At 36.8% G+C, this 21444-nt stretch overlaps 1 protein-coding gene across 1 annotated transcript in view; it reads right to left on the minus strand.

Moving 5' to 3' along the window:
• The window catches only part of TBC1D12 (TBC1 domain family member 12), a 99085-nt gene that overhangs the window by 53475 nt on the left and 24166 nt on the right, over positions 1-21444 (minus strand). The window contains exon 2 of the mRNA XM_080823294.1: positions 4809-4932. Coding sequence (XP_080679420.1) covers positions 4809-4932 — 124 coding nt within the window. The remainder of the gene's footprint in view (positions 1-4808; positions 4933-21444) is intronic.

A 21444-nucleotide genomic window follows, 5' to 3' on the forward strand; every position in this document is an offset into this window, starting at 1 on the left:
CTTTTTGCACTGCTCAAATTTTACACCAAAGGTATCTATACTTAAACATAATTAAAGCCAACAAATTGTTTTCAAATATTCTAATGCTGCACATACCAATCAAGTTATTAACCAGAATATTAAGCTCTAACACTTTCACAATGTTATAGATTTGAGTACTACTCACAAAGTACACATATTCTAGTCCTTTTCATGTCATTGTTTCTGCAGTAAAACATTTCAAAGAAATGGCTTAACTGAGGAGAGTGACCTATTCTTTTTTAAGAATGTCTTTTTTAAGACATTTTCAAGTGCTCAGATTAAGAAGTCAGTTAGTGTCTTAAAAGTTTTTTAAGACATTTTAAAGTGCTCAGATTAAGAAGTCAGTTAGTGTCTTAAAAGTTTTTTCCCTTACCTATCAAAAGTTATGTGAAAGTGTTTCAAACTCTCAACTGAAGGTTCACTCAGAAAAAGACATGAGTGATGAAAAACTGGAAATGTCATCTAAGTACTATAATCTCATTTTCTTATTTTAAGATGTCAATATAAAAACAGTATCAAGCAAAAAAGATCCGTCAGTTTGACATAAATAGGGTATATTCATCTAGTATGCAATCATGTTAAAATTATACATAACATGGCTCATTTGTAATCATTCTTACTTGCAGTCTGAAGGTCAGAAGACAATGTAGCTACATTCCAACTTTGGCCAATTAATTTCGAAAAACCAAAAACTTAGGTCAATCGAATTACAATATAACTGAAATACTATTTATTATTAATAGATGCAACTTTTAACATGGCTCACCAACTGGTTCAAAAGGCCACAAGCAGGAATTTCACACCTGCAAGAGAACACATGTGATAATCCTCATAAAATAATATTATGAATATTCATGTGATTTGGGAAGTGATTCAAGTTAAATGCCAAACGTGAGTTAGTTTGACTTTGCTATTACCCTAAAATGATTTTATGTTGCTTTATGTTAACATGAAAAGCACTTAAACTGATCAGATCTTTAGTAAAATTTACTATAATAAAATTTAAAAAAATATTTAACCTACAAATATATTTCACTTATGAACTTCATAGATCTCTGAAAAGCTATGGGTCCAAAACATGTAAAGATAAATAACGCAAAAAAATTAAATATAGAATGATATTCTGTTCTTGAAATGAGTCAAAATATATATATATATATAATACATGTACAAATATACACACACAATTATATGTGCTTCCACACAAAAAATGAATTTTAAAAGGCCTAAGAATGTGAAAGTGAAATGAGACATACCTTCCTATAATGTTTTACATTTTATAGAGAATGCAATCATGTGTTAATTGTGTAATTAATAATTAAGAAAGAAAAACATTTATAAATAAAACCTTACTTTTCTATATAGTTACTTTATAATCTTATAGATGTCTTTCCACTAAAAAGAAAATTCTGGCCCAATAATATATTCATACTTAAGAATATATCAACTCCTTTCTGAATATCTGCTATCTGCTTTAAAAAATTATCTTCTGAGGGGCGCCTGGGTGGCTCAGTAGGTTAAAGCCTCAGCCTTCGGCTCGGGTCATGGTCTCAGGGTCCTGAGATCAAGCCCCACATCGGGCTCTCTGCTCGGCAGGGAGCCTGCTTCCTCCTTCTCTCTCTGCCTGCCTCTCTGCCTACTTGTGATCTCTCTCTGTCAAATAAATAAATAAAATTTTTAAAAAAATTATCTTAGGAAATACTCACCCTCTAATCTCTCAATAAATCTTACTATTTTGCCACTCAAAAAGCAAGTAAGGAAACCTTAGAAAGCCCAGGAGAATGTACTTTCCTTCTGTATATTTAGCACTGCCTCACTTTTTCAAGCACTTTTACACTGGAATTACTAGATTCCTTCATTTTCTATAGCCTGAATAGCAGAAGGCCTTGCCCTAAAACATGAATGAAAGATGTGTCCTGGGGTGCCTGGGTAGCTCAGTCAGTTAAGCATCTGCCTTCTGCTCTGACCAAGCACTGCATCAGGCTCCAAGCCCAGTACAGAGTCTGCTTCTCCTTCTCCCTCTGCTCCTCCCCCCACCTCCCCTTACCCTACTCGTGCACTCCCTCTCAAATAAATAAATTAAATCTTAAAAAAAAAAAGAAAGAAAGAATAAAAGATGTGCCCTAACATTCTTCATGTCTTTACTGATAATACCTTCCTTTTTTATTTCGGACTCTGAACATACAGTATTCATTCAAAAGGAGTACATGGTAAAAGATCTCAATCATACTTTCATATTCATAATGTTTTACAGAGTTTAAAAGTCAGGGCTGTGAAAACATGTTTTCAAGTGGGAACAGAGACACAAAGTTATGAATTTGCTGTTACTAATAAAAGAAAATCATGCCCACCTTGAAAATGACAACTGCAGGGAAGAGGAGGGCAAAGTCAGACAAATGGGGAGGAGAGAACATATACAGAAATAGGGAAAAAGAAAGCAGAAAGGGAGAGGCAGAAAGAGGTTCCATCCATGAGGAGATACATATTTTGAGGGTGGAAAGGATCAGAAGAACAAAGACTTCACTATCTACCACACCTCCCAGAAAACAAACAACCACGGAAAAGGCACCAAAACAGACACTAGTACCTACACATCGCTGGAGAGTTCAAAAATAAAAGTAGCAGGTAGGAGATTATCAGCATTTGTAAAAGGCCAGACAAAGGACTACAGAGGAGAGCAACTCCACTCCCTCTTCCCACATGAAAATAAGAGTTGTTCTTTCCCTGACCCCTCACCAAATTTTCACACAATATATATATGTGAAAAAGAGAGAATGTGACCTCTTAGTTTTCCAAAATAAAATAGCTAATTAAAAGCATACAGCATATAAGTAAACAGATAATTATCCAACCGGTAATTTACTTAGAGGCCTGTCGCAGAATGTTAGTTTACATAAAAATATAAAAGTATGCACATGCATATTTAAACATAAACTATCATAAAGAATACAAACCTTCAATAGCAAGACCATTGTTTTGCCTCTAGAGGGCGAACTTGGTCTTCTGGAAAACTCTAGACAAGAGAAGTTACTTTCAGACTTTACCAAAAAAAGTTAAAATTTAAGATGTCGAGATAGCAAAAATTCCCAAACTTTCTTGGTGAACGGTGCCCTTGGCGTACCATTAATTTTTTCATGGCTCCCCCTAAACCAGTAGAAATACCAAAGTATTGTTTAATAAGTAGTTATGCCCAACAATTTAATAAGGATTTATGCCCTAACACTTAGTAGTCATTTGAAAAAAATAATACACATAAATTGAAGGGAAAAAGGTTTTCATTCTTAAATAGCCACAATTAATAATTAGGCATATATGCTTATCGTGCACTGTACAATTTCACAAATCTCAAAATCAGATTGGACACGATCACGCTCATTTCCCATTGAACACTGATCTTTGCACAGTATCTGATTTTCATCACAGAAACCTCAGAAAACCAGATTAACAAAGATATGATGCCACAGGAAAAAAACAGTGTCACTTAATGTCAAAACTGTGTATAATCTCAAGCTAACAGTCTGCACTGTATCCACCAGACATGGAGTATCACTGAGGCAGCCTCTGTTCCCCTGTGAATAGGCTGCAGCACATGGAGTACCCAGGCCCACGGGCTGGAAAACACAACACTGCAGTTTCAAGTCCCAGCAGCTATAAAAACTAGTCAGTGTTTTAATTGTAAATAAAATTAACTAAAACATATGTTTTTAAAGATTTATATGTTTTCTTGTATTACCTGGGAAACAAGTTTTTCTTTAAGCAATAAAAGGAATACTATTAAATCCTTAATGGAAGATGTTTTCTCTAATTGGAATGGCGATTATTGTCTTAATGTGATTATTTTTATACACAATGATTGCGTTGAATCTGAAAAACTACAATTGGGAAGGAGAGAAATAGAAAATGTATTACATATATATCTCCCCCTTCTGAGAAACAATTTCTCAGAACTTAGAAATGCCTGCAAACTCATCCAGTCTCACCGATCTCCTGGTACTGATGGAGCCCAATTTTAGGAGTCAAGTAAGATCTGAAACTTTTTTTTAAAATTTTATTTATTTGTTTGACGGACAGATTACAAGTAGGCAGAGAGGCAGGCAGAGAGAGTGAGAGGAGGAGGCAGGCTCCCCACTGTGCAGGGAGCCCGATGCGGGGCTTGATCCCAGGACCCTGGGACCATGACCTGAGCCGAAGGCAGAGGCTTTAACCCACTGAGCCATTCAGGTCCCCCAAGATCTGAAATTCTTAAGAGCTTCAGAATACGGACATTAATACAAATATTAGAAGAACTGACTCCAAAATTACTAAAAAAAGATTATACATCCACCTATTTCACAAAGTCCTTGGTTAAGGTAGAACACTAGAAAAGTGACCAAAGAAGGTGTTCAACCTCAAAATTTACTCAGTTTTTGCTTTCTACTGTTTCACCGATTGGTAACTCCTTGCATCCATAAAATCTGTGCCACTGGCAAACACTACCATATTCAATTACAAGCCAATGTATATGGTAAGACTGCTTAGCTAAGAAGAAAAACAAAAAAACCAAAAAGCTCTTCAAGGAGTAACTAGGAAAAAAAATTCAATGTTCCATCACTTTAGAGAATTTTCACAACCATAAATGATAATTGAAAATATGTGTTTGTTTAAAAAAAAATTAAGGTTATTGTAAGTATCTAATAACCCCAAATTTTATATATAGAAAAAGGACAAATGAAAGTGGAATATGATTCATTATCAAGAAAAAAAAATTGAAAAGCTAAGACAAACCACGTGGCTATATGAATACTTACCTGTTGAATGATTTTAGAAGTTTTCTGAAGATTCTCTCTGGGAGGGACTTTACCAAATAATTTCCAGCCAGGAGCACTATGGACTACTGATTTGAGTTCCTTTGTCCTTTTTGGAAAAAGGTTTCTGAAACACAGAAAAGTTAACATGAATTGTGTTTTTGGTAACCAGAACACTATTTAATAATTTTAAAAATATGTTTGTATCCAAGACAAATACAAATACTTTTAAATTAAATTCTATCTTTTTAATTTTTAAGTACTCTCTACACCCAACACAGGACTTTAACTCACAACCCTGAGGTCAATAAATAGCCTGGGAAGAAAGTATCTTTTGGGGCATCCGGGTGACTCAATCAGATGAGCGTCTGACTCTTGGTTTCACCTCAGGTCCTAATCTCAGGGGTCATGGTCAAGCCCCACATTGGGCTCCGCGCTCAATGTGAACTCTACTTGGGATTCTCTCTCCCCCTTCCTCTACTCCTCCTGCTCTTGCTCTCTCTCTAAAATAAATAAATAAATCTTTAAAATATTTTTTTTAAAAAAGGAAAAAAAGAAAGTATTTCTCACAAATCTAAAGGAAACCTGCACAACAATCAAAGACTTTTTTTTTTTTAAAGACTGTTTATTCATTTGAAAGAGGGAGAGAGAGAGAGAGAGCACATGAGAACACAAGCAAGGGGGAGGGTCAGAGGGTCAGAGAAGCAGATTCCCCGCTGAGCAGGGAGCCCAACCCAGGGCTCCATCCAGGACCCTGGGATCATAACTTTAGTTGAAACCAGTTGCTTAACTGATCAAACCACCCAGGTACCCCCAAGGATCAAGGATTTTACTTTATCTCTAGGCCCTTACCAACCAAATTAAGTATCTATAGCAGTTATAAGGAGGAATGATACTCAGAATACGTATCCACCAATAAACCATGATCAAGGCACTCTCAGAAAAGTCCGGATGAATCCAACCAAATAGGAACCCTTCTTATAAGCTGTGATATGTGATTATTATGAAAACTTTTAATTTGCACATCATTACAAATTATTTGAAGTCCTAAATAACTTGGTTTATCTACATTCAAAATATCATGTATCTGTTCTTAAAAGTACATTATTGTGATAAAAAGGAGTTATGTTTTTAAAGCATAATGTTAAAGCCATTCTTTGAGTTTAGAAAGGTATCAATGGACTCCTACAAAAGAATGTGGACTAATTCATAATAAATCAAAGGGACACTCCCATTTCCTTGGGTGTGCAATGGAAGTGAACTGATGACTATGTAAGTTCTACTTAGGATACTCTAGAAGTTTCATCTCAGAGATTATATATAGCAACTCAATTCTCTACTTAATAAGATCTCTAGGTTGGAGGTTTTTAATAATGATTATACTGAGGACTGGTATATTCACAACATACAATTTCAAGCTTCAAACAATGGCCTATTAATTTAAATAATATTTGATATCTTGTGTGTAATAATAGAATTTCTACGAGCATTTCTCCTTCGAAATGAACATGAAACTTAAATTTTCTTAATAGAGGGCACTGAAAAAGACACCGAACGAGAAAGGAACTCTCCTGTGGCTTCCAGCAGCTGCCAAGTAGGTAGTAGAACTCTACTCAGTCACGTGCCCAGGACATGTAGTCGTTCAGCGAATTTGCAGCACTGGCAAACTCAGCCTGGAGATGGCTTCTACACCCCTCCTGAAATGGAAACTAGTACCTCAAAGGCCTCCTGCTGGCAGTGAAATACCAATTCCCTCGATAAGCCCCACAAGGCTTGTCTATACTCCAAAGGTTTGCCATCCAGCCATGCTAAACACAGGAGAAAAATCTTTGTCACCATGGTTTATGCAAAAAATTACTGAATATGACATCAAAGTCATGATCCATAAAGTAAAATTTTTTATTTTTTAATAATATTTTATTTGAGAGAAAGAGTGCATGTGTGCACATGTAGGGGGAGGAAAAGAGGGAGAGGGAGAAGAAGACATCATGCTCAGCAAGGAGCCTGATGTGGGGCTCGATCCTAGGATCCTGGGTTAATGACCTCAGCTGAAGGCAGATGCTTAACTGACTGAGCCACCCAGGTCCCCCTAAAATAAAAATTGAAAAATGGCCTTAGGGACACGTGGGTGACTCATGTCCTCTGCCTCTGGCCCAGGTGATGATCCCAGGGTCCTGGGATCGAGTTCCGCACTGGGCTCCTTGCTCAAGGGGGAGCCTGCTTCTCCCTCTGCCTGCTATTCCCGCTGCTTTTACTCTTTCTGACAAATAAATAAAATCTTAAAAAAAAAAAAAACTGGACTTAATCAAATTTAAAACAAATTTAAGTCAAATTTGCAGTTCAAAAGCATCACTCATGCAAAATGGAAGAATATGAAGATCTAGATGTCAGTTCCTTCCCCAAAGTAAAAACTGAGCTGGAAAGAGCACTTGTAATCAACCATTTCAGAACTCTAGAAACTTATCAAACATTTGTAACAAACAGGAAAGTACATGAAGGAAGAGGGTGCTGATCCTTCCTAAATCTACAACATGTGTAAACAAACTACTTTCCCTCAATTCCTTAGTCGTTCCCTCCCAAAGAAGTGGGGATTAGGAGCTCATGTTTCTGAAGTGGTTGATGCATCAGGAAGGATAGCTGGGTTCATGTCTTTCTAAAATTTGGAGTTATGAATTTTGGTTGGTCTGGCAGTGACCTGAGGTACCAACACAGACACCTATATCAGTTCAGTCATCTTGCAGCAATGGCTTCTACTGGTGGTGTCTACTGGAACATTAAAAAAGATAAAACTCTTGGGTGCCTGGGTGGCTCAGTTGGTTAAGCATCTGCCTTTGGCTCAGGTCATGATCCTGGGGTCCTGGGATCAAGTCCTACCTTAGACTCCTTGCTCAGCTTTTCTCTCTGCCTGTGGCTCCCTCCTGCTTGTGCTCTCTCTGACAAATAAATAAAATCTTAAAAAAAAAAAAACCAAAAAAACTCTTTTGCCTCTCTTTTTGAGCCAGAAGTTTAAGGAAAAAAATCTTTTTCAGGCTACCAGCTGACTGCAGAAATAACAGAAACTTGCGACATCACACAAAAAGAATGATATACTTCACCAAATAGTTTGGAAACATCACAAATGGATGACTCTAGCACTCAATAAGGAAAAATCACCAAACACAGAAGAGTTAACAGATTTACAGAATGCCACATCATAGTAATCAGAATGTCCATGTCTCAACAAAAAATTAAAATACACACAAAGAAAGAACAAAGTATGAACCATTCACAGGAACAAGATTTGACAAAAACATCCCTGAGGAAGTTCAGACATTGGAACTACTACTCAAAGATGTTAAATTAACTGTCTCAAATATACCTAAATAAACTAAAGGAAACCATGGACAAAGAAATGGGGAGTGGAGAATGCATGAACAAAATAAGAATATCAGTAAGGGAAAAGTATTATAAAAAGGAGCCAAGCAAAGTCTAGGGCTGAAAACTAGCATACATAAAATGAAAAAATTTTTTTAAACGATTTTATTTGGGGACACCAGGGTGGCTCAGTTGGTTAAGTGTCTGCCTTCACTTAGGTCATGATCCCAGAGTCCTGGAATCAAGTCCCATATACAGTTCCTTGCTCAGTAGGAAACCTGTTTCTCCCTCTCCCTGCCGCTCCCCCTGCTAATGTGCTCTCTCTCTCTCTCTGACAAATTAAGTAAATAAAACCTTAAAAAAAAAAAACAAAACCAAGGATAAGGGAAATTTAGAAAACAGAGAAGCAAATACCACAAACAAGATTAACAACTGATTTTTCATCAGAAATCATCGGGGCCAGAAGGTAGCAGGATAACATTATTTAAAGGTCTAAAAGAAAAAAACCTAAAAATTCGATATGTGGCAAATCTATCATTCAAGAATGACAGAGAAACGAAGACATTTCTAGATAAAAGTTGAAGGAGTTCATTACCAACAGACCTGAGCTATAAGAAATGCTAAAGGGAGCTCCTCAGGCTGAAATGAGAAGTAACTGTAGAGTAACTCAAAGCCATGAGAAGAAATAAATAACATTAGTAAAATTAACTATATAGGTAAACATCAAAGCCAGTATTATTGCACTTTTGGTTTGTAACCTTTTTTTTCTATATGATTCAAAAGGCAAATGTATAAAACAGTATTTATAAATATATGTTAATGGACACACAATGTACAAACATGTAATCTCTGACAATAACAATATAGAGTAGGAGGGACAGAGATGTGTAGCAATGTGTATACTAATGAAACTGACTTGGTATTATTCAAAATAGGTTGCTGTAAGTTTAAGATATTACTTGTAATCCTTAAAGTTATCGCTAACAGCTTAAAAATATGCAGAAAAGGAAAGAAGGGAATCAAAATGATCCACTACAAACATTCAACTAAATTCCAAAAAAGTGGTAATGGAGGAACTGGTGAACAAAAATCATAAAAGACATACTGAAAACTAGTAGCTGAATAGGAGAAGTAAATCCTTCCTCACCAACAATTGGTTTAAATATAAATCGATTAAACTCTCTGCACAAGAGATATTGGCAGACTGAATTAAAAACTGTCTATATGCTGTCTTCAAGAGATTCTATTTTTTATCAAAGTATAGCTGACAATAAGAGACTAATTTTATTTATTTTTTTAGAGAGGGAAAGAGAGAGCAGGGGCAGGGAGGAGAAGGGAAAGGGGGAGAGAGAGAATCTTAAACAGGCTTCATGCCCAGTATGTGGCACTATGAGGGGCTCGATCTCACAACCCTGAGATCATGACCTAAGCTGAAATCAAGAGTTGGACACTTAAGTCTAAGCGTCTAACACCCAGGTGCCCCAAGAGACTTACTTTAGATAAAAAGATACAAAGAAGCTGAAAATAAGAGAATGGAAAATTATATCAAAAATACATAAGAACCAAAAGAGACCTGGAGTGTCTGCACTATCGTCAGGCAAAGTAGTCATTAAGTCAAAGAAGGTTACAAGATACAAAGACAACATTATATGTTGAAAAAAAGTTAATCCAGTAAAGGATATAACCATTTTAAAACATATATGCACCTAACAACAAGAGCCCTAAAATATGTGAAACAAAATTAACAATATTGAAGGGAGAAATAGACAGTTCTACAATAATAACTGGAGATACCGGTACCCTACTCTCACTAATACATAGAACGAGCAGATCAAAAAGGAAAACACTAAAACACTGTAAGTCAATTAGACCTAACAGACATACACAGCACACTCAACCCAAAAGTAAAAATACACATTCCCAAGGGCACAGAGGACATCTTCTAGAATGAACTACATGTTAACCCACAAAACAAGTTTTGATAAGCTTAAAAAGATTGAAATCATGCAAAGTACCTTTTTCAACCACAGTAAAATGAGACTAGAACTCAGTAATAGAAAAAAAATCGGAAAATTCACTAATATGCAGAAATTAAACAAAATAGTTTTAAATGACCAGTTGGTCAAAGAAAAAAAATCACAAGGTTACTTAGAAAACACCTTCGGGGGGGGGAAAAAAAGAAAAGAAAACACCCTGAGATCAATTTAAACAAACACAACATACCAAAACTCATGAGACACAGCTAAGGGGGAAATTCATAGTTGTAACTGTTAAAAATGAACCATCTCTTATCAATTATTTAATGGCACACATGAAGAAACCAGAAAAAGAGCAAAGTAGGGCGCCTGGGTGGCTCAGTTGGTTAAGTCACTGTCTTCGGCTCAGGTCACGATCCTGGAGTACCAGGACTGAGTTCCACATCAGGCTCCCAGCTCCATGGGGAGTCTCCTTCTCCCTATGACTTTCTCCCTTCTCAGGCTCTCTCTCTCAAATAAATAAGTAAATAATCTTTAAAAAAAAAAAAAAAGGAGGAGTAAACCAAAAGCTGGCATAAGGAAAGAAAGAAAAAAAATTAGAGTGGGTACAAATGAAATAGAGAATAGAAAAACAGAAAAAAATTTAAAAGCTGGTTATTTAAAGAACATCAACAAAATCGACAAACATTTAGCTAGATGACTAAGAAAAAAAAAGGGAAGATTCAAATCACTAAAAGCAAAAATAAAAGAGGGACATTATTACCAATAAAAAGGAGTATATGTGAATATCATAAACAACTTTTCATAGTCTAGTGTTAGGAAAAAGCAAATCATAAATGACAATTAGGTACCAACCACATCCACTAAGGATGACTATTATTTATAAAACAACAACAACAACAAAATAACAAGTTTGCACAGATGTGGAAAACCTGGAACAGTGGGCATGTAAAATGGTGAAACAGCTTGGAAAACATTGCTGGAAGGAATGTTAGGTGGTACAGCCATTTTGGAAAATAATCTGGCAGTTTCTTTTATAAGTAAAACATAAAGTAACCATACAACCCAACAATTCCACTTCTAGATGTCTACCCAAGAGAAATGAAAACATAGGTCTACACGAAGGCTTAAACAGAAATGTTCATAGCAGTATTTTTTTTTAAAGATTTTATTTATTTATTTAACACAGAGAGATCACAAGCAGGCAGAGAGGCAGGCAGAGATAGAAGGGGAAGCAGGATCCCCGCAGAGCACAGTGCCCAATATGGAGCTCGATCCCAGGACCCTGAGATCATGACCCGAGCCGAAGGCAGAGGTTTAACCCACTGAGCCACACAGGCACCCGTGTTCATATAGCAGTATTCTTCATAATAGCCAAAATGTAAAGACAAGCTAAATATCCAGCAACTACTGAATGTATAAATATATATTCATGCAATGAAATCCTATTCAGCAGTAAAAAGGAATGAGGCAATTGATATATGCTACAACATGGATGAACTCAAAATACGTCCAATAAAAGAAGTCAGATGTGTAAGACCATATGTGTAATTCTGTTTATATGAACTGTGCAAAAAAGGCTACTCCTGGGGGTGGAATTGGGTATTGACTATAAATGGGTATGAATGATCTATGGTGTGGCAGAAATGCTCTGCAACTAGATTTCAGTAATGGCTGTACAGCTAAATAAATTTAATATCATTGAATTGTGCTTTTAAAATGGATGACTTTTATAGAATGTTAACTATATCTCAATTAAACTGTTAATTAAAAGAGATTATTTAAACTAACAATCAAATATAGAAGGCTGACACTGCCAAAAGTTGGTCTTTCATCAAGTTTAGTAAAATAGATAAAACTTCCAGTGGGATTTATGCAAAAAATAGAAAAAAATAAATTAGGAGTAAAGAGAAGAACATAAAATCAGATGCAACAAATTTTTTAAAGGGAAGAGAATTTATAAACAACTCCAAGCCAATAATTTAGAGTACTTCTCAAGGGGCGTCAGGGTGTCTCAGTGTGTTAAGTATCTGCCTTCAGCTCAAGTCATGATCTCAGGGTCCTGGGATCTAGCCCCAGGTTGGGTTCTCTGCTCACCAGGGTGGCAAGCCTGCTTCTCCCTCTCCCTCTCCCTCTCCCTCTGCCTCTGCCTGCTATTCTGCCTCCTTGTGTGTGTGCTCTCTCTGTCAAATAAATAAATAATAAACCTTAAAAAAAGGAAATTTCTCAAAATGGACAGAACTTTGTAAAAATACAATTTATCAAAACAGACTTGTAAGAAATATAAAATATCCATAGTCAAAAAATCATTTTAAAAACTGAAATAAGAGTTAAAATTTCTCCCCCAGAAAGTCAGGCATGTTAGTTTTGTTTTGTTTCTTTTTAAGATTTTATTTATTTATTTGACAGAGAGAGAGTGAGCACAAGAAGGGGGAGCAGCAGGCAGAGGGAGAGGAACAAGCAGGCTTCCTGCTGAGCGTGGAGCCTGATGCAGGGCTCAATTTCAGGACCCTAGGATCATGACCTGAGCCAAAGGCAGACGCTTAATGACTGAGCCACCCAGCCACCCCATGGCATCTAAGTTTTACATGAGAGTTCTACCAAATTTTTTGAGATACAGATCGCACCAATATTGTATAAACTATTCTATAATCCTTAATCATATCGGTAAGGCCAATATGAACTCAGTAACAAAACCGGGCATAAACAGCTTAAGAGAGTAAAATTACAGACCAATCTAACTTATGAACACAGAAGAAATATACGCAAACTAAATATAACCTGTAAAGATAGATGAATACATCATGACTACGTCAGATTTGTCTCAGGAATGCAAAGGTAGTCAAACATTGTAAGATCCTAACTGTTATTCAATACAGTAACAAAAAAAAAAAAACTATAATAATCTCAATGCTGAAAAAAAGATAATGAAGTCAAACATTCCATTCAGGATAGAAACTACAAAAGATGACTCAAAGAGAACTTCCTTAAAGACACCTACCAAAAACCTACAGTAAATGTCATTTTTTTAAAGATTTATTTATTTATTTGAGAGATAGAGAGAGAAAGGAGGGGCAGAGGGAGAGGGAGAGAATCTCAAGCAGACTCCCCACTGAGCATACAGCCTGACACAGGGCTCAATGCCACAGCCCTGAGATCATGACCTGAGCTGAAATCAAGAGTTGGACACTAACCGAGCCACCCAGCTGCCCCAGTAAATGTCGTTCTTAATAAAATGTCAGAAACATAGTCTTAATAAAATGTCAGAAACATAGTCTTTTAAAATCAGGAACAAGACAAGGATGTCACTTCTATTCAACTTTGTACTGAAGGTCTTGGTGCAATCAGGTAACAAAGAGAAATAAAAGGTAGAAGGATTAGAAAGGAAGAACAAAAGCCATTATGAATAGACAATATGAAACTCCATAATATACTATCAAATTACCAGAAATAAAGAGTTCAGCAAGTGGTTACCTATAAGATCAAAAAACAAGACCCAGTTTTGACTTTCTATCTATCAACAATGGCTAGAAATAAAAAAGTTGAAAGCAATATCAGTATCAACAAAATATAAGGTACTTAGGGGCACCTGGCTGGCTCAGTTGGAAGATCTTTTGACTCCTGATCTCAGGATTGTAAGTCTGAGCCTCGGTTGGGGTGTAAAGACTACTTAAATAAATCTTTAAAAAGTACCTAGAAATAAATCTAACCAAAGTTTTATAAGACCCTTATGGGGAATGGATACAATTATCCTGAAACATATTAAAGAAAATCTAATTAAATAGAAAGACAGCTTATTATTTATAGAAAGGACACTACCATAAAAATACCAGTTCTGGGCAAGTGGGTGGTTCAGTTGGTTAAGCGACTGCCTTCAGCTCAGGTCATGGTCCTGGAGTCCCGGGATCAAGTCCCACATTGGGCTCCCTGCTTGGCAGGGAATCTGCTTCTCCCTCTGACTTTCCCCCTCTTGTGCTCTCTCTCTCTCCCTCATTCTCTCCCTCTCAAATAAATAAATAAAATCTTTAAAAAAAAAAAAATCAGTTCTTCCCAAATTCATCCACAGATTCTGCACAACTCCGATCATTAACTCAACAAGGTTTTTTTCCTTAAGATTTTATTTATGTGAGAGAGACAGCACAAGCAGGGGGAGGGGCAGAGGGAGAGGGAGAAGCAGACTCCCCACTGAGCAAGGAACTCAACATGGGGCTCAAACCCAGAGCCTTGGGTTCATGACCTGAGCAGAAGGCAGACACTAACTGACTGAGCCACCCAGGCGCCCCTAAACAAGGTTTTTGAAGATCTTGAAAAAACTTTAAAATTTATACTGAAGAGTGGACTAAAAATAGCCCAAACACTTTGAGGGGGGAAAAAAAAAAGGTAAAGGGGCGCTTGGGTGGCTCAGTGGGTTAAGCCTCTGCCTTCAGCTCAGGTCATGATCTCAGGGTCCTGGGATAGAGCACTGCATCGAGCTCTCTGCTCAGCAGGGAGTCTGCTTCCCCTTCTCTCTCTCTCTCTGCCTTCCTCTCTGCCTACTTGTGATCTCCGTCTGTCAAATAAATAAATAAAATATTCTAAAGAAAAAAAAAGTAAAGCTGAGTCACCCTACCAAAGATAACCAAATTTACTACAACCAGTTTGGTTTTTTTTTAAGATTTTATTTATTTATTTGAGAGACAGAGAGAGCACTACCAGGCGGAGAGGCAGCAGCAGAAGAAGTAGGCTCCCCGAAGAACACAGAACCCAAAGCTGAGTCCTATACCAGGACCTGGAGATCATAACCCAAGCTGAAGTCAAATGCTTAACCAACAGAGTCACCCAGGTGCCCCCAAAACTGCTGTTCTTAAGACAGCATGGTAATGGCCCAGGGATGAAAAAATTGATCATCAGAAAAACAATGCACAACTTAGAAACACACAAAAGCATAAATGGAAACAGAGGTGGCACTGCAGTCAATGACAACAGACAGATCATTTAAAAAGTGACGTTAGGGGGCTCCTGGGTCTCTTGGTTGAGTGTCCAACTCTTGACCTCAGCTCAGGTTTTGATCTCAGGTCTTGAGTTTGAGCCCTGCATTTGGCTCCACAATGGGCACGGATCTAACTTTTTTTTTTTTTAAGTATAAAAAAAATGATGCTGGGACCTTTGGCTATCAATGCAGGGGAAATGAAACTGGATCCCTACCATACATAACAGTCAGTTCCCAGTGGATTAAATAGTTAGGTCTGAATAGTAAACTTCCAAAGTTTTAGAAAGAAATACAAGAGAATTTTTAAATAAGTTTATAGCAGTGAAGAATCTAAAAACAATACCCAGAAGCACTATCATTTTTTAAACTTAATTAAATCACAACATTAAAATTAACTACTTGTTTACAAGGGGCAGTATAGAAAAAGAAAGTAAAAAGACACAAATCTGGGGTGCCCGGGTGGTTCAGTCTGTTAAGTGACCACCTTCGGCTGGTCATGATCCCAGGGTCCTGGGATGGAGTACCACACTGGCCTCCTATCTCAGCAGGGAGTCTGCTTCTCCCTCTCCCTCTACCCCTTTCCCCTGCTTGTATGCACGCTCTCTCAAATAAATAAATAAAATCTTAAAAACCACACACACACAAATCTAGAGCAGAAACTACAACACAAGTAAATGACAAAAGATTGGCATATAGAAAATATAAAGAACTCCAACTATCATTTTCATAAGTGACAAACTGTCTGATAAAAACCATTAAGAAGTATTGCACAGGGGTGCCTGGGTGGCTCAGTCGTTAAGTGTTTGCCTTCGGCTCGGGTCATGATCCCAGAGTCCTAGGATGGAGCCCCGCATCAGGCTTCCTGCTCCGCGGGGAGCCTGCTTCTCCTTCTCCCACTCCCCCTGCTAGTGTTCCCTCTCTCACTGTCTCTCTGTCAAAAAATAAATAAAATCTTAAAAAAATATATTGCACAAAGAATCCAAACAAATGGCAAATAAAGAAATCTATCAAAAGATATTTAGCCTCGGGGCGCCTGGGTGGCTCAGTGGGTTAAGCCGCTGCCTTCGGCTCAGGTCATGATCTCAGGGTCCTGGGATCAAGTCCCATATCGGGCTCTCTGCTCAGCAGGAAGCCTGCTTCCCTCCCTCTCTCTCTTTGCCTGCCTCTCTGCTTACTTGTGATCTCTCTCTGTCAAATAAATAAATAAATAAATCTTTAAAAAAAAAAAAAAGATATTTAGCCTCATTCGTAATTAGTGAGCCCACAAACTGAAACCAGAATAACATTTTATTTACACAGCATTGGAAAAAACAAGAAACCTGATGACACCAGATTTGGAGGGAGAAGAAAGCTGCTAGGAATTGACAATAGTGTGATCACACATCAGTTTCTAGCTCATGAAGCTGAACATTTGCATCTAGTGATTATACTTTTAGCCACATACTCTAGAGAAAATTGTGGACATGTGCATTAGAAGACACATTTAAGAACATTCAAGGAACAATATTCAAAAGAACAAAAATCCTGAACAGTCTAATAATCCACTGGCAGAAGAATAGAAAACTTAAATTGTGGCATGTTACTGAATGTAATATTGTTCCTAAATGAACACAAACCAAAGCTACAACCATCAACATGGATGAATCTTAAAAACAATGCTGAGGAGTGCCTGCGTGGCTCAGTGGGTTAAGCCTCTGCCTTCAGCTCAGGCCCTGATCTCAGAGTCCTGGGATCGAGCCCCGCATCAGGCTCTCTGCTCAGTGGGGAGCCTGCTTCCCCCTCTCTCTCTGCCTGCCTCTCTGCCTACTTGTGATCTCTCTCTCTTTCTCTGTAAAATAAAAAAAATCTTTTTTTTAAATAAATAATTTTTTTTTTTTTAGGATTTTATTTATTTATTTGACAGACAGATCACAAGTAGGCAGAGAGGCAGGCAGAGAGAGAAGGGAGGAAGCAGGCTCCCTGCTGAGCAGAGAGCCTGATGCGGGGCTCGATCCCAGGATGCTAGGATCATGACCTGAGCCGAAGGCAGCGGCTTTAATCCACTGAGCCACCCAGGCGCCCCTAAAATAAAAAAAAAACTTAAAAAAAAATGCTGAGTCTTAAAAACAAACAAAAATGAAAGATGCAGAAGAGTATACACAGTATACCATTTTTACAAAGCTCTAAAATAATATAAAATAATAAGAAAAACGTTCTGGCAAAAGTATTGCTTAAATCATTCAATGAATTCAGGTTAGTTGCTACCTCTTAGAGGTGGAAAGGATAATATGACACTCATAGGTATAATTTCAATAATATTCTATTTCTGAGGCTGGGCAAAGGGTTCACCAATGTATACTATGCCTCATAATTCATGTATCTGTTACAGATTTTCTACTGTATGTGTCCAAAAAAATATTAGTTTTTATTGTTATATAAACCTAACATTCCAACTGGAACTCCCTTATAACTGGAGAGCATGATATAAATAGTTAAAGGATTGCATATTCTGAATCCACCACTGGGGAGCCATAAAATTAGCCTTTTCCTACATAATGATGGATATCCACTTTTGCCACAAGCTTAGGTATACTTATTTGAGCCAAAGTTGACAGACATTTCAGATTTTAAGTACTCCTCCTATGGTCAATTCACATCTCTATATAAATTTGTCTCAATCATCAAACTGAGGTTGTTACTGGGTCAGAAGACTTCATGCTAACAATTAGCTCTTGGTGGGGGAGGAGAAAGAAGTGTACAATGAAGAATAAGTTTGATTTTTACAACTACCACCAACTCTAATCATTGACCAGAATCAGATCTTTCACTCAAATCTAAAAACCCCATAAATCACTCGCCCCTTCACAATGCATAAACAAGGTAGTTTTACGAGGGAAAAAAATAGCATTTCATTCTCTATCCGAGAAATATAGAATTATGTATATAATTAAAGCAGGCTAACACAAAATAGAAGAGGTTATGCAGGTTTTTCAAACACAGTGAAATATAGTTTCAAATAATGAGACCTGGCGGAGAATACAGACATAAAAGCAGAAAGAGGAGACCACAAGCATAAGTTATACCAAGTGAGAGTAACAATCACAATCAGAAAAATCTCCAGGCACAGAGCATTACAGAGAGTTCTTGGGCGGGGGTGGGGGGGGGGAGTCGTCATTGTAATCACTATCAAATACATTCTTATATGAAAAACCAGCAGATATACATAGTAATACTGTGCATCCGGCCACCTATAAGTTACAGAACTCTTTATAAACCACAGTCAAAATGCCAAATAAACATGGATCTTTTCACAAAGACCATTGGAAATTATCCTGCATCATAAAAGGACTGTTAAGATGTGGGTTTACATCTGAAATTAATTTATGAGAATATTTTAGACTTCCAAAATTGATGTCAAGGAATACTAACATCTTAAACCAAACAACACTAAGCCTTTCTATGGATGTAGTTTCTGAAGAATCTTGATAAGACTGGAAAGGAAAAAAGCAAAATAAATGCATAACCTCCACAATAGAGAAAGTCTGGTTTCAACATTTTTATAGTATAATATCACAATGATAATAAGTTCAGCATAAAGTTTAAATTTAATTAAATCATTAAAACAAGTCAAAACCAAATACCTTAAGCTTACATATCCAATAAACTTTGGTTACTTCAAGAAATTTCCATAAAAGAAATATGAGCCAATAGGTATCCAATTGCTAAGAAAGGCCACCAGATAATGTTTCACATTAATTTCTTATGCCACTAAGAAATTTTGGATTAGGTTTTCAAGTTAACCCCTGCCACAGAAACTGTATATAATGCAACTAAAAGGCATACATCTGCAACAAAAAGTAATTTTAAGATATTATTACAAATATATGAAATTGTATTAAAATAATACAAATCAAATGGGTTCTACTAGTCAGTCTAGGAAGAGTACCACTCTATTAAGTCTTAAGGGAAAACATAACAAAAAAGGTACATTAATAGTTCAAAAATATGTCATATGCTGTCATTCTTCCTATACCCCCATCCCTCGTCCCCTAATCTACTATCAGAGGACTGGTGAAATTAAGGTCTCAGTGCAAATAAATTCATGGGACTAGATTCCTCCTCACCACCTTTTCTTTTCTTTTTTTCCTCGCCACCTTTTCTAAGTGAATACACACACACACACAGTTCCCTTTTTTCTATCCCCCTTAAATATCCCCTTTAAATTTCTTAAAGTCCACACTAAAGGTTCTTAGCAAAACCAACCAAACATGTTCAAGCACCCACACACAAAAAAGAGGAGACAGTTCTTCCTCTCTGGATTTCTGAGGCAGAGCTTGACCGTACGAATGAGAATTATATGGCAGTGTTAGGAGGAAAAGGTCACTCCTGGCTTCTTCCTGCTCCCTTATTCATCTCCTCTACCTGAGGGGTTAAATTTTGGTAGACAAACATGCTGCCTAACAGCAGCGAAGATACAGTTTGCTCTGCTTCCCTAATAATATAAGGTTAAGCTTCCTCTCTACCCCTCTGCCTCTGACCCCCTAAAGAAAGACCTGCTATGCTAGTGACTAGCTAGGTATATCGGGAAGTTTTAGAAGTCACGCTGCAGCCAAAGGCACGTCTTTCAATCCAGATGTCATCAGCATAAAGTTGATGTTTTCAGGCCCCATTTGTCTGTGTCCTATTTTTTTTTCCTACTGATTCCAAACTCAGATGGGCTGATAAAAAAGTATTATTTACTGGTTCTCCCCAAACTCTGAAAGTCAAGTTTTTAGAAGTTGAAAGTATCTTACTACTTCAGATACACTAGAGATATTAAAAACTATTTTTCTAGTTTGAGTGTTTGGGGTTTTGTTTTTTTCCATTCTGTAACAACATCTTGTCTAGAGAATAGGAAATGGTAGTGGAAATCCATCTTCTCTCCACTAAGTTCATTCTCTATCCCCAATCAACACTGTGTTCACACACACAAATATCTATACACACAGAGACATAAACACACCATCTTCCATTCTCTCCTCTCTACTCTCTTCCATTCTCTCCTCTAATCTGTGTCCGGTCTTTTCAGCAAAAAGAAATGAGAAAATCTGTTGTACCAGCTAAGAAACAGCACTAGGTGAGAAGTAGCAGTTCAATGTTTCCACATCACTGAAAACACACACACAAAAAAGAGGCACACCAAGAAAAAAACTGATATGGGGGTTAGAAGAGAAAAAAAAACGGCCTAGCCCTTCTTCTCAGTGGCTTTTATAATAAAGGTTGGTGAATAATTCTTGCTTATTAATACTAATATTTCCTTCACATATCTGTGTATCTGTGTCCGTTTCATTTTTCTAAGATTTCATTTCTTTTACCACACAAAAAGAGTTACATATGATAAAACAATCAGACCACTTGCCTACTACACCACATTAAAGGATAAAGCTAACCAAAGAGGGGCAAAACTTACACCATGATTCCTAAAGCAGCAGAAACTCCAGGGCTTCAGTCTTCAAGAACTTGCAAACCCATAAACATGACAAAACCATGTAAATTCCGAGACAAAACCATGTAAATTCCATAGTTTCTCAGACTATGGAATTTGACACAGAAAACTGGAACTACCTAAATTTTCAATCTTTTGTCGATAACGTCAACTCCGGGGGGGTGCGGGGGCGGAAATCATTCTTTTTGCCTAACATTTATACCTATATGATTATTTTAATTTTTTAGATTAAATTCTAATCATCACTTAAATACATAAAAATGGGTTAGAATGCTTTTCCAAACAGTTAAGAATCCAACTTCAATCAAAAGTAAAATCAGTTAAAAAACAAAACAAAACTAGAAATCATGACCTGATCTTAGAACTCCGTCTCAGTAGAAACTGGACTGCTGAAAACACATGAACTTCCTGGACTTTGTACTTAAGTTTCCCTGAAGCATAATAGAAAGCCAAAAAGAAAACATTATCTAGTGATCATGGAATGCCACAGTTGACTACATAATTAATTCAAAGAAGTAGAAGTACTGTCTCTTTAAAATTCAGTACTTTGGCTACCCTTGAGTATTTTGGATTAAAGATCTGGCATGAAGATTACTTACATTCTTTCCAAACCTCAATCATTTTTCACTTGAAAAAGACTTTCAGCTGACTATATGCAAAAAAAGTACTTTTTCTGCCAGATAACTAAGGCTTTTTTTAATTCCAAGAATTTTCTTTTTCAGGCTTTTTCTGTATCTTCTCTTTATTGTTATTGTAAAAATCGTAAAAATAAAAAAATACATAATTTTTATTTAATATACACTGCTAAACTAACCTACCTATTCTCAGAGATTGGAACTATCTAAAAAAGGACAGAATTCATATCATTTACTCTGG

Source organism: Martes martes (genome assembly GCF_963455335.1).
Source record: "Martes martes genome assembly, chromosome: 14".
NCBI classification, from domain to species: domain Eukaryota; kingdom Metazoa; phylum Chordata; class Mammalia; order Carnivora; family Mustelidae; genus Martes; species Martes martes.